General features: G+C 43.4%; 1 protein-coding gene across 1 annotated transcript; it reads left to right on the forward strand.

Annotated features, from left to right (window-relative positions):
• Positions 1 to 13,784: 13,784 nt before the first annotated feature.
• LOC138215486 (uncharacterized) lies at positions 13,785 to 17,144 on the forward strand. The gene is made up of 4 exons (XM_069177671.1): positions 13,785 to 13,998; positions 15,437 to 15,760; positions 16,262 to 16,390; positions 16,484 to 17,144. Exons 1-4 carry the CDS (start codon positions 13,785 to 13,787, stop codon positions 16,813 to 16,815), a joined length of 999 nt encoding a protein of 332 aa, XP_069033772.1. The 3' UTR covers positions 16,816 to 17,144.
• The last annotated feature ends 483 nt before the right edge of the window (positions 17,145 to 17,627 follow it).

The raw sequence follows: 17,627 nt of genomic DNA on the forward strand, positions 1-17,627 counted from the left end.
CCGTAAAGCCTGCGGTGGGTGGGAAGCGCTAAACCTCGAGGCGGCCAACACATCGCAGTAACATTTTCTGGGTTTATGTATAAAATTACAAAGAAAGAGGAAGTTAAAGGAAGCTGCAAAAAAGATCCTGTTTTTCACATTCATCTGCTCAACAGTCAGATTGATTGGCTTACGATACCAAAACTAGCTCGGCTACGTGGTTCTATGGCATTATTTAAAGTTGTACGAGTCTCACTTGTTTGCAGCTGCCCAACGGGAGCAAAGAGTCGTCCTCATTGTAGACTTTTAATCTCACAACTGGCTGTTCACAAAGTCACATTTTGTCACTGTTGCCTGTCAACCGACAATGACAGCAGTGTCTACTTGGAATTCGTAAAACCTTCGTTTTATTTAAAAACCACACATTCTGGCTGATTTATCAGACGTTTTACTGCTTCGAGCTGACTGATTTTGAAATAGAATCTTCTTAACTATGTCCTTGAAATGTCCTGAATTCCCCAAATACAACAAAGTGCAGAACTAAGCTGCGACTGTTAGCCTAAACTAGCCTGCAGGACCAGCTTCTTCACAGGAATTGAAAATAGACAAAGACAACATATCAAATGCTGAAACTGAGAAATTTTTATTGTTTTATTACAAAATATGTGCTTATTTTGAATTGCAAAAAATGCAAAAGTTGGGACAGGGGCAACAAAAGTTGTGAATTGCTAAAAAAAAAAAAAAAAACACCTAGTGGAACATCTCACATCTAATTGTGTTACTCGGCAACAGATCAGTAACATGATTGGATGTAAAAAGATCATTTGAGAGAGGCAGAGTCTCTCAGCAGTGAAGATGGGGAGAGGTTCACCACTCTGTGAAAGACTGTGTGGGAAAATAGTGCAACAATCTAAGAATAATGTTCCTCAATGTAAAATTATAAAGAATTAGTGGATTTCATCGTCTACGGTTCATAATATCATTAAAAGATTCAGAGAATCTGGAGAAATCTCTGAAAAATAATATTTGATGGTGGTGATCTTCAGGCCCTCAGGCAGCACTGCATTAAAAGCAGACTCTATTCTGCACAAAAAACAAATGTATTCCCCACATTTCTGTACTTGTTCCGATGCTTACCAATATTCTTGCCAAAGTCTTTTTTCCGGTCTATTGATATGATTATTTAAAACTTTATCTGGGCAGGTAAGTTGCCAGGAGTGAGCAAGGTCTTTTTCCAATGCCCAAGGGACATAGGTGGCCTGGCTCTTCCTGAATTAACTTTTTATTATTGGGCAACTAACATTCAAAAGATATAATTTTGGATTAATGCCCCTGAGACTGATTGGTGCATCTTGGAGGCTCAATTATGCTATTCATCTTCTCTTCCTGCATTAGTATACTCATCTCTCCCGATAAAACTGTCCAGCTACTCTTCTAACCCGATTGTCCTCGCTACTCTTAGAATTTGGATGCAATTTCGTCTTCACTTTAAATTTCTAACAGCTTCTTCTCTGGGTCCGATCAGTATTAATCATCTATTACCACCTTCTGTAGTGGATAAAACCTTCTCACAGTGGAAAAGAAGAGGACTGAAGTGTTTCAGGGATCTTTATGATGATGACCACCTCTCTAGCTTCAACTCTCTTTATAAGAGACATGACCTGGACCGTTCAAATCTCTTCAGATACTTTCAGGTCCGCCACTTTGTAATGGAACACTTCCCGTCATACCCTATATACCCCATGCAAAACATTTTGGGAAAGCCTACTGGACACGCATCCAACTCAGAAGGGACTGATCTCTAAAGTTTACAACCAGATCATAACTACAATGGACACCTTTTCTACAATCAAAACCAAGTGGGAAAGTGAGTTGAATATGAACCTGCACTGAAGAGGGTGAACACATCTGCGTCCTGTGCCAGACTTGGTCTTATTCAGTTCAAAGTGGTCCATAGGATGCACTTTAGTAACAGCTGACTAGCTAAAATGTTCCCAGGCCATGATGCAGGATGTAACCGTTGTGATTATCCTCAAGCAGATTTACTACACATGTTTTGGACGTGTCCTAAACTTGGACATTTTTGGTGCTATGTTTTTAATACTTTAACTATAGTTTTAGGGATCAAGGTACAACCGTGCCCTCTTCTGGTAATCTTTGGAATCCCAGTCAAACCCATCCCATATGGTACCAAAGAGAACAATATTATTACCTTTACCACTCTTCTGGCGCGTCGTAGATTACTTCTTGCTTGGAAGTCTCCAGGTTCACCATCTCAGTCTGCCTGGCTTAAGGATGTGATGTTTTTCTTGAGTCTTGAAAAAATTAAATACGCACTTAGAGGCTGTAATGACCATTTCACTAAGAAATGGTAACCTTTCATTTCATATTTTCAAAATCTGTCAGTGTTGCCCACTGAATGAGACACGTCTGGTAATTTGTACTGATCTGTCTGGTCCTCTGTCCTTCCCTTATCTGTCTGATTAACTGTAACCAAACTTAACTACTTAACTATAGTTTTACAATACTGTACTACACAAACTCTGTGTGAACGAACGTGAAGGCCATGTGGGTGGGTGGGTCTGTGGGTGGGAGTTTTTGATTCATTATTATTATTATTATTGTTTTTTACTCTTTTATTTGTTTCTATCTTATTTTATTTACTTATTTACTCTTGTTTGTTTTACTTTCCTGTTCTTTTCTATTGTAAACTGATTAACACATACACAAAAAATGAAAATACTTGCTCTTTGATCCTAGTATGTCATACTTTGCACTCTCATCAATCAAGTATATTAAAAAAAAAGAAAAAAAAGAAGAGGTGATGCAACACAGGACAGAACAACTTCAACTGCAAAACAAGTTGGGTTAGAATTGTGTGGAAAGTTTATATTTGTAAAACAACGGTTTCAGTAATCCAGTTGAGCTGAATGAGAGCAACAACCAGTGGCTCTGTGGTTTCCAAGAAGAGCCAGGGTTGGTGTGATGTGACATGTTAACCTCCAAATTCAGCTTCAGTTGCTTTATACATGCCCAGTATATGTGAGAGAAGCAGGAAGTCACTGTGCTGTGCTGCTTCTCCGTGTCACCGGCTCTCTTCAGGATGTTGAAGCTTCTACCGGCACCGTTATTACGTGAGTAACGTGTGCGTTGTTGTGTGTGTGAGACGAAGTCTTGGAGAAATTGGTCATTTGAAATTCTACCACTTGCAGGTGATTTCCTTGCAATTATTTATTTCTAATAATCTGGAAATCTTTGGAACTCCTTCAGCCAAATCAAAAAAGAGTTCTTTAGATTATAAAGTGATGACTCCACACACTTCAACAGCAGACCGTCCAGGTTTAAAGAGGAGAGGCCTCCCTGTCACTCCCTCACAAGGTTATAACTTTATAACTAATGTTAAATTCATGTGTCGTTGGTTTGAGCATATCACCTTCATTACTTGGCCCTGTTTTAAAGAGGTTTAAATGTTTGCTTGTTGAAATATGTTTAAAAAAAAATCAATACCTGCCATTCGATTTCTAGATTTTTTTTTTTTTACACGACCGTAGATTTACAAATCAGCTCATTTGTTAAGAATGGTGGTTATCCGTTTTTATAAATGTATTCTTCATACAAACCTTGATACAATCAGCATAATCCTCTCATAATGTGTTTAGAAATCATTTTCATCATTATCAGGTTCATCTGATTGAGCTGTAGTCTTCACTTTTTGTCTGTACTGTGTGAAACAGGAACTAGCAGCCAGAGCTTGACTTTTCATGACAGTTTTATATGAGAATAAATTGGGGTCACACTTTATAATACAGCCTGCGATGTACAGTGTCTTTGTGTTGTATGAATGCAACTTGAGAGGAGGAAAAAATTGAAGTGATTTAACTCTAAAAAGCCTCATATTATAACACGGTTTACAGTCTATATATATATATATATATATATATATATATACAATATATACAGTATATGTACAACCCTGTTTCCAAAAAAGTTGGGTTAACATGTCACATCACACCAACCCTGACTCTTCTTGGAAACCACAGAGCCACTGGTTGTTGCTCTCATTCAGCTCAACTGGATTACTGAAACCGTTTTTTTACAAATATAAACTTTCCACACAATTCTAACCCAACTTGTTTTGCAGTTGAAGTTGTTCTGTCCTGTGTTGCATCACCTCTTCTTTTAACAGCACTCTGTAAACATTGGGGAACAGAACCAGTTTCTGGAGTTGGGATAATGTGTAAAATGTAAATAAAAACAGAATGAGAAGATTTGCAAATCCCATAAACCAATATATAATTAAAAATAGACCAAGGACAGCATATCAACTGTTGAAACAATGAAATGTTATTGTTTTATGAAAAATATCTGCTCATTTTGAATTGATTGTGGCAACACGTCTCACACGTCTTTTTATTTTTCTCCAGTAGTCTTTTCTGTCTTGACCTTCTCTTCACCTGCTGCAGGTCAGTCCGTTCTATGATGTGATTCATTCCTGTGGTGTTCTTTGAAGGTTTTAAGTGAATATTAACAGTTTGTTTTGCTTTGACTTGGCTGATAGCAGGTCAGATCAGACTAGTTGGATCTGGGTCGACTCGCTGCTCTGGAAGAGTTGAAATCTATTACAGAGGTTCCTGGGGAACAGTCTGTGATGACGGCTGGGACCTGAAGGATGCTCAGGTGGTCTGCAGACAGCTGGACTGTGGGACGGCACTGGATGCATCTTCATCCGCTAGCTTTGGTGAAGGAACTGGAAACATCTGGCTTGATGACGTGACCTGTTCAGGACGTGAAAGGTCTCTGACTGAGTGTCAGCACACAGGATTGGGGACACATGACTGTAAACACAGTGAGGACGCTGGTGTCGTCTGTTCAGGTGAGCAAACGTTTACGCAAAATAGTCTGAAAATAATTCAGCTTTTCTGTATTTTTTGTAGCTGCTGTGCAGAGCGGACAACCACGCTGTGCAGCATTCGTCCAGAATTTAAGGCAGAATAAGAAATGTAAAAAAAGTAAATTACACTGTATTGTGAGTTAAGCAAGTCCTTGATCTGCAGTGGAAAGAGCTGTACAGACCTGTGTTTTCTGGCTATTTAGTCAAAAGTTTGAGTTATTCAAAGTCTGTAACTTTCATCTCGATCACACCTTTTCCAAAAGTCGTCTTGACATTGAAGTGCGTTTTAAAATAGTTTGTTTATCTTAAAAAGTAGCATCATTTTCTCAGTTCATAAGGGGAAATGTAATCCTTCAGTTTACCCAAAACACTTTCAAAGTCACTAAATTGGGAGATACGTGGTTTTCACTGGACAGGGAGGGTATAAAAAACTGTCTTCTTAAAACTAACTGAAGCAAGGAAAGGATTGGGGACACACAACTGTAGACAAACGAAAGATTTATTTGATTCGGCTACACTAAGATGTGTTAGCATGTCACCGGAAGACGCCGCTTATATTACACAATGTGCAAAATACTATGACACACACAGACAATTATACATCGTACAGTAGCAGTCAAAAGTTTGGCCACACCTACATTGTCCTTCTTCGTGTTATTTTCTACAGAAGTGAAGACATCTAAACCGTGAAATAAAACTTTTCATCCTTCTGCTTCCGGGTCAAACAGCCCTCACAGTGCTGGAGGTGTGTTGTCCCACTCTGTTCAAACTGCATGTGACGGTGCATCACTGCAGAATGTGAAGTAGCCGTGCTGGTTGAGTCAAATCAAGTCATTGTGATTTATAAAACACATTTAAACACAACATGGTGACCAAAATTTTCATCAGCAAGTTTTTACACTTGAGGATTTTTATTTTTATTTATCTGAAATGTTGCGGACTCACTGACATTTAACGCGTTAAAATAAAGATGGAAAGTTGTTTTTCTTTTAATAGTTGAGCACTGCTTTCCACAGTGTGGATTACTGTAGTCAGTCAATAGAGCTGTTGTTGCCTATCAACACCACCTCAGTACAACACGGCTGCTCATCTCAAACACATCAGGAAGTGATCTAACTTCTAATGCTGGTTGTACCGGTGTCAATTTCAAATGAGGGTTTCAACTCGAGCTTTCAGCTCCCAAATAAGGGACTCCACCAGACTGCATTTTCCTGGTAAAAACTACAGTTTCTAATCCTTATTTACGTGACGAAATTATCCAGTTAAAAGTGTCAAGAAATTAAGATATCACGGACGAGAGAGAAAAGAAATTTAAATTGTGTGCACAAATGACTAAATCCAGGCCACGAGATTTATTAAATCCTGCCCACGAGATAGCATTTCGTGTGCTTTTTAAAATTAATTATTGCGCCCGAGATGAGTTTATATATAGAGAGACAGCACAACAGGTTTTCTCCTCTCAGCATGAAGTGCACTGCACCTGCTTCAATTATCAGTTGACCCTCTATAAAGTCAATAGCATCCTCAAAGTTAGCATATTACCAACGATATAATCCATAATATCATCGTTATTGCCTTTTACTAACAATCATCCTTCACATCCCTTGTATTACAGCTGGCTAAGACTGTTGTGCTTTCCTCTCTCTGTACAAACTTATCTTGCCCGCACAAATTAATTAAAACGTGCAAATGAATGATTACAACATGGGAACAGAATACTATTTCGTTATGGGGCATAACTAAAAGAAAATTCTCCATGGCCACTCCCAGACTCTATAAGATAAAGAAAGAAATAGAGAATATCTTAACGGCAGTGCCTACTGATGGAGCGATGCCTGTGAGCTTGTTCAGGAAGTCACCTCCAACCTCTCGAGGTTCATGATATTTGCTCTTCATTCCCCAATACTTCTATGTAATCACATCTGCAGGGAGGGATGAGACCAGACGCTGCAGTGTCACTATGTTCTGCTACTGTAACAAACATTTCAAACTTGTGCAATTTATAATTGTGTTATTTTTCAGTGACTCTCCCAAAGCCCAGCATCTCCATCAAGCCGGTTGGTGAGGTCACCTGGGGTCAGACTGTCGGCATCACGTGTTCGATCTCAACTCTGCATTCAGGAGGAACGTTCAACCTGCAGCAGACCTCAGGCTCATTCAGAGAGACCCAGACATCAAGCACCAACTCTGCTGCCTTCAGCATCCTCAGAGTCAGCTTTGATCATGAAGGATTGTACCAGTGTCAATACAGGATTCAGGTTTCAGGTCGAGACTTCAGCTCCCAACTCAGTGACTCGGTCAGAGTCTCTGTCACCGGTGAGGAAAAAAATCATTTCTGATTCTTCAGTTTTTACAGTGCTCATATTCAAAGTGACCAAAGTTTCAAATAATGTGGAAAACGTATGTAAAATGATTTCTTTTGATAGCCCAGACTTCAGACTGCTCTGGTTCCCTTCACAGCATTCCATGTGTTCGTCATACATGAGCAGTAGAACATGTGCCACACAGCTAACAGCATCTCCTTACAAGAAGTGTCTTTGTCGGAGATGCAGATCAAATGTGTGGTTTGTACAGCTCCCGGTGGAGGAGGCTCCACCTGGTGGTGGCACTCGGCACTTTTAATTGAAAATGGTTATGGGTGTTACAGCAAGTACTGCAGTCCCTACAGGGAAAAAACGTAAGTTATTGGAGCAACAGTACGAATCCTACTACTGATACTGGCCCACTTTGATTTTAGTGAGTCACTGAGGAAAATAAGAAGGAAAACTGCAACAGAAATATCATAAATTTAAAGAGGATACTTTCAGCAGTGTTAAAACCCAGTTTGGTAAGATTGGACAGAAAATGGAGAATCGAGAGCAACTGAGTCAGCTGAAAAGGCAAAACATTGACCATGAAAGTTGGACGGTTCATATTCAAAAACTGCACAAGATATAAATATGTCCTTGTAGCTTGGTAAAGATCTAATTCTTCTCTGTTATGAAAAGTTGAATCGAAATCCCAACAAAATGGAGAAGTTACATGGCATTAAAGAGAAGTCAGTATTGGTCGTTACTATAGCGCCACCTGTTGACGTAATTCCACCAAACTTGGTGTTTGCTATGAAACTTTGCCGAATGATTTTAGAACATCTGTAAGGACTATCGGCAGCACATTTTTCATGCCGTTTCTCCATTGCGGAAACATGTGTCACATCCTTTTTCATGAAATTGGGATGAAATAATGACAACAGGGGGTACTATGAATATTATTGGTTTATTGCAGCATTCAAATGTAACATGTACATACATGTTCATTGTGTTATTTTTCAGTGACTCTCCCAAAGCCCAGCATCTCCATCAAGTCGGTTGGTGAGGTCACCTGGGGTCAGACTGTCGGCATCACGTGTTCGATCTCAACTCTGCATTCAGGAGGAACGTTCAACCTGCAGCAGACCTCAGGCTCATTCAGAGAGACCCAGACATCAAGCACCAACTCTGCTGCCTTCAGCATCCTCAGAGTCAGCTTTGATCATGAAGGATTGTACCAGTGTCAATACAGGATTCAGGTTTCAGGTCGAGACTTCAGCTCCCAACTCAGTGACTCGGTCAGAGTCTCTGTCACCGGTGAGGAAAAAAATCATTTCTGATTCTTCAGTTTTTACAGTGCTCATATTCAAAGTGACCAAAGTTTCAAATAACGTGGAAAACGTATGTAAAATGATTTCTTTTGATAGCCCAGACTTCAGACTGCTCTGGTTCCCTTCACAGCATTCCATGTGTTCGTCATACATGAGCAGTAGAACATGTGCCACACAGCTAACAGCATCTCCTTACAAGAAGTGTCTTTGTCGGAGATGCAGATCAAATGTGTGGTTTGTACAGCTCCCGGTGGAGGAGGCTCCACCTGGTGGTGGCACTCGGCACTTTTAATTGAAAATGGTTATGGGTGTTACAGCAAGTACTGCAGTCCCTACAGGGAAAAAACGTAAGTTATTGGAGCAACAGTACGAATCCTACTACTGATACTGGCCCACTTTGATTTTAGTGAGTCACTGAGGAAAATAAGAAGGAAAACTGCAACAGAAATATCATAAATTTAAAGAGGATACTTTCAGCAGTGTTAAAACCCAGTTTGGTAAGATTGGACAGAAAATGGAGAATCGAGAGCAACTGAGTCAGCTGAAAAGGCAAAACATTGACCATGAAAGTTGGACGGTTCATATTCAAAAACTGCACAAGATATAAATATGTCCTTGTAGCTTGGTAAAGATCTAATTCTTCTCTGTTATGAAAAGTTGAATCGAAATCCCAACAAAATGGAGAAGTTACATGGCATTAAAGAGAAGTCAGTATTGGTCGTTACTATAGCGCCACCTGTTGACGTAATTCCACCAAACTTGGTGTTTGCTATGAAACTTTGCCGAATGATTTTAGAACATCTGTAAGGACTATCGGCAGCACATTTTTCATGCCGTTTCTCCATTGCGGAAACATGTGTCACATCCTTTTTCATGAAATTGGGATGAAATAATGACAACAGGGGGTACTATGAATATTATTGGTTTATTGCAGCATTCAAATGTAACATGTTCATTGTGTTATTTTTCAGTGACTCTCCCAAAGCCCAGCATCTCCATCAAGCCGGTTGGTGAGGTCACCTGGGGTCAGACTGTCGGCATCACGTGTTCGATCTCAACTCTGCATTCAGGAGGAACGTTCAACCTGCAGCAGACCTCAGGTTCATTCAGAGAGACCCAGACATCAAGCACCAACTCTGCTGCCTTCAGCATCCTCAGAGTCAGCTTTGATCATGAAGGATTGTACCAGTGTCAATACAGGATTCAGGTTTCAGGTCGAGACTTCAGCTCCCAACTCAGTGACTCGGTCAGAGTCTCTGTCACTGGTGAGGAAAAAAATCATTTTTGATTCTTCAGTTTTTACAGTGCTCATATTCAAAGTGACCAAAGTTTCAAATAACGTGGAAAACGTATGTAAAATGATTTCTTTTGATAGCCCAGACTTCAGACTGCTCTGGTTCCCTTCACAGCATTCCATGTGTTCGTCATACATGAGCAGTAGAACATGTGCCACACAGCTAACAGCATCTCCTTACAAGAAGTGTCTTTGTCGGAGATGCAGATCAAATGTGTGGTTTGTACAGCTCCCGGTGGAGGAGGCTCCACCTGGTGGTGGCACTCGGCACTTTTAATTGAAAATGGTTATGGGTGTTACAGCAAGTACTGCAGTCCCTACAGGGAAAAAAACGTAAGTTATTGGAGCAACAGTACGAATCCTACTACTGATACTGGCCCACTTTGATTTTAGTGAGTCACTGAGGAAAATAAGAAGGAAAACTGCAACAGAAATATCATAAATTTAAAGAGGATACTTTCAGCAGTGTTAAAACCCAGTTTGGTAAGATTGGACAGAAAATGGAGAATCGAGAGCAACTGAGTCAGCTGAAAAGGCAAAACATTGACCATGAAAGTTGGACGGTTCATATTCAAAAACTGCACAAGATATAAATATGTCCTTGTAGCTTGGTAAAGATCTAATTCTTCTCTGTTATGAAAAGTTGGATCGAAATCCCAACAAAATGGAGAAGTTACATGGCATTAAAGAGAAGTCAGTATTGGTCGTTACTATAGCGCCACCTGTTGACGTAATTCCACCAAACTTGGTGTTTGCTATGAAACTTTGCCGAATGATTTTAGAACATCTGTAAGGACTATCGGCAGCACATTTTTCATGCCGTTTCTCCATTGCGGAAACATGTGTCACATCCTTTTTCATGAAATTGGGATGAAATAATGACAACAGGGGGTACTATGAATATTATTGGTTTATTGCAGCATTCAAATGTAACATGTACATACATGTTCATTGTGTTATTTTTCAGTGACTCTCCCAAAGCCCAGCATCTCCATCAAGCCGGTTGGTGAGGTCACCTGGGGTCAGACTGTCGGCATCACGTGTTCGATCTCAACTCTGCATTCAGGAGGAACGTTCAACCTGCAGCGGACCTCAGGCTCATTCAGAGAGACCCAGACATCAAGCACCAACTCTGCTGCCTTCAGCATCCTCAGAGTCAGCTTTGATCATGAAGGATTGTACCAGTGTCAATACAGGATTCAGGTTTCAGGTCGAGACTTCAGTTCCCAACTCAGTGACTCGGTTGGACTCTCTGTCACCGGTGAGAAAAACTTCATTAATCAGTGAATAAATCATCTTTCACTGTGTTTGAACTACGTGAAGATTTGTTTTTCTGGAAGGACCCTTACAGAACAAAAACGCCTGCGGTGTCATCACTTTCCCCTCCGCGAATCGCCACTTTAAGGTGGCGGAGGGGTTTGAGTGGCTCAGTGATCTGGGAACTATGTTATCCGGGGCATCAGCCCCTGGTAGGGTCTCCCAAGGCAAACTGGTCTCAGGTGAGAGCCCAGACAAAGAGCAGTTCACCAATACCCCTGATGAATAGCAGTCTGAGGTCACCTTGCCATGATCAGGGAAACCAGGGTAACCTCCCGGAGCCAGACCCAGGAGGGGAGCTCAACAGCGAGCGTCTGGTGGCCGGGCCTTCGCCCATGGCTCAGCCCGAATAAACAACATGGAGCAGCCACCCTGTAGACCCACCACCAATGCAGTGCAATGTAGACCGGGCGGCGGGCCGGGCCGGGGGCCTGTGGGCTAGCCGATCGCCGGCAGCATAGACTAGCTCTAGGGACGTGGAACATCACCTCGCTAGCAGGAAAGAGCTGGAGCTGGTGCAGGAGGTGGAGCGGTACCGGCTAAATATGGTTGGGCTCACCTCCACGCGCAGCACTGGCTCTGGAACCAATCTCCTGGAGAGGGGCTGGACTCTATCCTTTTCTGGAGTTGCCCAGGGTGAGAGGCGCCGGGCGGGAGTGGGGATACTCACGAGCCTCCGGCTGAGCGCCGATGTGTTGGAGTTCTCCCCAGAGAATGAGAGGGTCGCCTCCAAGCACCTGTGGTTTGCAGGGAGGAAGGCTTTCGGATTAAACTCAAAACGTTCCTTTTTGATAAAGCCTATAGTTAGGGCTGGCTCAGGTAGACCTGAACAACCCTTAGTTATGCTGTTATAGGCCGAGGCTGCTGGGGGACCTCGTTACATGCTGAGCTTCTTTTCTTTCCTCCTACTCTTTAACTGACTCATACCTCACCATATTTTTGTCTCCCATAGTTTTTGCTTATTATCTGTTGTCTCCATTCAGTTCCCTTGCTCGCGTAGTTTCTCTTCTTTCTTTTTCAGATGTCCCGTCATGGAGCTGCATGTCTCTGCCCTGTGATTGTCGTCTCCACCAACAGTTCTTCTCTTGTATCTCTAGCTGTCCTTTTCTCTCTCTGCTCTCCTCTCACCCCAACTGGTCGAGGCAGATGGCCGCCCACCTCTGATCCTGGTTCTGTCGGAGGTTTCTTCCCATTAAGAGGGAGTTTTTCCTTCCCTCTGTTGGAGGTTTTTTTTTTCCCTTAAAGAGGAGTTTTTTCCCTCCCAGCTTATGTGGGAATTGTTGAATTGTTGGGTTTCTCTGTATAATATTGTAAAGTTCTGCTGTAAGGACTTTAATGTGTTAAGTGCCATGAAATAATCTATGTTGTGATTTGGCGCTATATAAATGAAATTGAATTGAATTGAATTGAATTGAATTGAATTGAATTGAATTGAATTGAATTGAATTGAATTGAATTGAATTGAATTGAATTGAATTGAATTGAATTGAATTGAAGACTCTGACTGTTGTTTGTGCTTACGTACCAAATGGAAGTTCGGAGTATCCAGCCTTCTTTGAGTTGGTGGGGAGAGTCCTGGATAGGGCGCCACCTGCCGACTTAATAGTTGTCATAGACTTCAACGCTCATGTGGGCAACGACATAGAAACCTGGCAGGGGGTGATTGGGAGGAACAGCATGCCCGATCTGAAACCGAGTGGTGTTTTGTTACTGGACTTCTGTGCTAGCCACGGTTTGGCCATAACAAACACCATGTTCGAGGATAAGGTGGTTCATTAGTGTACCTGGTACCAGAACACCTTAGGTCAGAGATCAATGATCGACTTTGTAGTCGTATCATCTGGTCTGCGGCCATATGTCTTGAACACTCGGGTGAAGAGAGGAGCAGAGCTGTCAAATGATCACCACCTGGTGGTGAGTTGGATTAGATGGTGGAGGAGTCGGTTGGAAAGGCCTGGCAAGCCCAAACGTGTAGAAAGGGTAAACTGGGAACGTCTGGCAGAGGAACCTGTCCAGGCGGTCTTCAACTCTCACCTCCAGAAGAACTTCTCACACATCCCGAGGGAGGTTGGGGACATGGAATCCGAGTGGACCATGTTCAAAGCCTCTATTGTGGATGCAGCCGCTAGGAGTTGTGGCCAGAAGATCATCGTTGCCTGTCGTCGCGGCAACCCGAGAACTGAAAAAGGAGGCCTTTCGGGCCTGGTTGGCTCAGGGGTCTCCTGAAGCAGCTGAGAGGTACCGGCAGGCCAGAAGGGCTACAGCTGCGGTGGTCGCGGATGCTAGAACTCGGGCATGGGAGGAGTTTAGGGAGGCCATGGAGAAGGACTTTCAGTTGGCCTTAAGGAAGTTCTGGAAAACCATTCGAAGACTCAGGGAGGGAAAGCAGGGACTACCCCAGGCTGTTCTCAGCGGGGGGGGGGGGGGGGACATCGCCAGGTGATGGAAAGAGCACTTTGAGGAACGCCTAAACCCAACCAGCGTGCCCTCTGGAGAGGAGGCAGCATCTGAAGACTTGGGGGGTCGCACCCATATCCCTGGCTGAGGTAGTCAGAAAGCTCCTCTGTGGCAAGGCGCCGGGGTTGGATGAGATCTGCCCTGAGATGCTGAAGGCGCTGGACATTGCTGGGCTGTCTTGGCTAACACGCCTCTTCAATGTCGCATGAGGGCCGGGAACAGTGCCCATGGACTGGCAGACCGGGGTGGTGAACGTCAGGTTCGGGGGTCTCCGGGTCGCATATCTGCTGTTTGCAGATGATGTGGTCCCGTTGGCCTCTGACCTCCAGCACTCACTGGGGCAGTTTGCATACGAGTGTGAAGCGGCAGGGATGAGGGTTGGCACCTCCAAATCTGAGGCCATGGTTGTCTGCCAGAAACCGGTGGATTGCTCCGTCCAAGGTGGGGACGGAGTGCCTGCCTCAAGCAAAGGAGTTTAAGTATCTCGGGATCTTGTTCACAAGTGAGGGGAGGATGGAGCGGGCGATTAGCAGGCGGATCGGTGCAGCTGCAGCAGTACAACAGGCGCTGCACCGGAGCTTGTTGGTAAAAAGGGAGCTGAGCCGGAAAGGGTCGTGACCAAAAGAACGAGGTCGCGGCTACAAGCGGCCGAAATGAGTTTTCTCCGTAGGGTGGCCGGGCTCAGCCTTAGGGATAGGGTAAGGAGTTCTGACATCAGGAGGGAACTTGGAGTTGAGGCGCTACTCCTTCACGTCAAAAGGAGTAGCGGGCATCTGATCAGGGGCATCTGATCCGGATGCCTCCTGGGCGCCTCCCTCCGAAGATTTTCCAGGCACGCCCAACTGACAGGAGACCCCGGGGAAGACCCAGAACACGCTGGAGGGATTATATCTCCCGGCTGGCCTGGGAACGCCTCGAGATCCCCCAGCATGAGCTGGAAAATGTTGTGGGAGCGAGAGAAGTCTGGGTCAGCTTGCTTGGCCTGCTGCCACCGCGACCTGACCCCGGATAAGCAGAAGATGATGGATAGATGGATGGTTTTGAATATTTTCATGGTCCAATGTGTGAAGTCCATGTGAAGACTTTTCCACATATTTTTCCCATCTTGTTATATGTTGCAAAGTATTTGGTGAACAAATGTTTGATACATGTGGAAAACGTAATGAGTTTACATGAAACGCTTTTATGTTTTTTTGTGCTCGAAGCATCAAGATCCTATAGATTTAAAAGTGTACAATGAAGTTCATTTCCAGAGTTTTAAAACCAACCTTGACTTAAACCTTCCAAGGATGGAACGTTCAGTGGACAATTGTCTCCAGCAGCTCTTCTAAAATTAACCCGAACAGAAGGTGTTTCCTTTCTTCGTGACCACAAATCTTCTCCGACCTTAACTCAGAAGTTATTCTGCTGATCAGAGAGGTTTTCAATTTAACTAATCTGATGAACATGCTGTTGTTTCAAATCAGGTTTTTACATCTTGTTTCCAAGACCATTTAAAGACACGCTGCATATTCATAAACTACAAAGGACACTGCTAAATATAGAATGAAGTAAGATTGAAGTGGAGCATCAGGGGACGCTCCTTGTGTGCTGGTTGAGGACAGGACTGAAGGACCTGCCGCGTCACAGGGACACACAGGAAGCTCATCAACGGCTCGGAGTTTTCAGAGTGATTGACAGACGGTGGAAATCTCAGGAATTCAACATGCTTTCTGCTCGATGGATGTCATCACCTGTTTTTCTTTCTGTTTGTGGAGTTCAGACTGTAAATTCTAACACCTGATGTATTTTTAGGTCTTCATTTAGTTTTTCTTACCTCCAGAATGTGTCTTCAGGATCTGTCTCACTTGTTGTGTTTTTTTCTGCCCCTCCCCCACAGTGAGCCTGCAGCAGCCCTGTCTCTCCCTGATGTCTCCTGACGGACGGCTGCTCCGGGGTCCCGAAGGTGTAGAGGTCACCAGAGGTCACAGCTTCGTCTTCACCTGCTCCGTCGACTCCACCCATCCCCCAGGGGTTTTCTTTCTCGTCTTCTCCGGATCCAACCGCACTGACACCGAGCCGGTGGTCAACCACTCGGCCTCCTTCAGCTTCCCCGCAGCTGAGTACCGACACCAGGGCAACTACAGCTGTGTGTACGAGGTCTCAGGGTCCTCACGGAGGTTCAGGTCTCCTCAGGCAGCTCCGATCACCATCATCATCAAATGTAAGCAGAATTAAAGTATTTTCATCTTTTATGGTGAACAGCAGGAGGACACACTGTCATCAGCGCTGTTGGATTAGTGGCCTGTGTGTGTCGTGTGCACACGTTCATCATAAATCACTAATCTCTATTGATCCTCTATCCTGCATAAATTATAGACTAGGAAACAGGAAGCTGTGCCAATCATAACATTTTTGTCTGTTTTGAACTGAAATCATGTCATTTTCCTGCAGCTTGTTTGGTAAAACATCCGCTCGGCAACATTTCTTGTCTTGGATTTAAGTATTTCACTGACCATCGACATTTTGAGTAAAGCTCCTCGATGTAATTAAGTGATTTATTTTTTGAAAATAGTATCTGAAGGGTATATATATGACTTCTTTTCTCCGTGTCTTTAAGGACATTGGTAATTGAAATGACAGCAGATCTGTATAAGATCTGTACATCGAAGTGATCATCTGACGTTTCTGAAGGATGAACTGATGGACTGTGTTCCTCTCTTAGTGCCTCTGTCGCTGCTGGTCTCCTCCATCGCTGCTCCCCCGCTGCTCCTCCTGCTGGTGGCACTGGTGGGCTGTTGGGTCATCAGGCGGAAGCGGCGCCGAGCCGAGCCGCCCGGAGCCCTCACCCAAGGTCTGCCGCTCACCGGGACACACACCTCGTTACGGGGAAATGTTCCAGAGGTGATTTTTATAGTGATGATACGTTCTGATGTTTGTGTTGCAGTGAATCTCAGGAACCGATGCATGGTCAATAACGAGGAAGAGGAGGAAGAGGAATGTGTGTATGTCAACTGCATGAGGCCGCAGCTAAGCTGGAAGAAAGACATTGATGATGATGATGATGATGATGATGAGAAGAGGGACACAGGTAACGACCGTGAGGAAGAGGAGAGTGATGAAGAGGATAATGTTTACGACAGGGGTGAGGAGATCTATGTTTGTGTGGAAGAAGAAGAAGCCGACGGTTTGTATAACACTTGTGAGAACGTGGAGACGTTTCCTGACGACAGTCCGGACATCTACGGAGAAGTGGAGCAGATTTATCAGAACTTTTAGGTTTCTATCTGCTGTCGAAGGACAACCGGACTGTTCACCTGCTGCCAGACGCGTTTCAGAGTTCACCATGCATATGAAGCCGTCGTGTCGCCCGTTTGTGACGTTCCAGAGTGGAAGTCTCCCCTCTGCTGAAGACACCGTCAGGACACATTTAAGGGTTGATTGTGTTAGATACTATAAATCTGACTCATGTTACTAAACTAAGATGCTGTACAATCTCCTCGCTGCATAGCTGTAATCACAAGTATTTGAAGAATTTTCTAACCATATTTACTTAAATATTTCACCTCTTAAGGATGTAAAAGGCATCAGAGACGACGCGGTTCACACTGAACAGAATTATAGAAAACCTGCAGACCTGATTTTCATTAACTGGGTAGAGCCTTGGAAAAGTAAAACATCCACAAATTATTTTCCACTTTCATTAACATTGTGAGACAGTGAATGACTTGTGTTGGAATCCACATTTGCAGGCAGCAGTAGTCCTATACAGCAGATTCTCAACCTACGAACACAATGTGTTCCGAACAGCTGTTCGTAAGCTGAATTGTTCGTAAGTCGTTATATATTAAATTTCAACCTATAATTGCCATTTGAGGTCATTTAAATGCCATTACTATTCATTACTATTCCCTAAGACTTACCAGAAATAATTAGAGTACATAATAACAACACATAAACATGATTACTGTAACTTACCTTTAGAGCGAAGTTGACCGATTCATACCAAAGGCACGTGCCACATTAGCCATCTTCTCACCGCTGTCCAACTTTTTGATAATGGCAACCTTCGTTTCCATGGTTATTGCCTG

The sequence above is a fragment of the Embiotoca jacksoni genome, unplaced genomic scaffold (genome assembly GCF_022577435.1).
Source record: "Embiotoca jacksoni isolate LCO1_2020_lvr unplaced genomic scaffold, fEmbJac1.0.p SCAF_76, whole genome shotgun sequence".
Lineage (NCBI taxonomy): Eukaryota > Metazoa > Chordata > Actinopteri > Embiotocidae > Embiotoca > Embiotoca jacksoni.

What these genes read in the sequence shown, in the direction of transcription:
- LOC138215486 (XM_069177671.1), top strand. Translation starts at nt 13,785, where the DNA reads ATGGACTGGCAGACCGGGGTGGTGAACGTCAGGTTCGGGGGTCTCCGG. An exon ending in GGTGGATTGCTCCGTCCAAG is followed by an intron (nt 13,999 to 15,436) that starts GTGGGGACGGAG and finishes CCTCCCCCACAG; the next exon opens with TGAGCCTGCAGCAGCCCTGT. An exon ending in GATCACCATCATCATCAAAT is followed by an intron (nt 15,761 to 16,261) that starts GTAAGCAGAATT and finishes TTCCTCTCTTAG; the next exon opens with TGCCTCTGTCGCTGCTGGTC.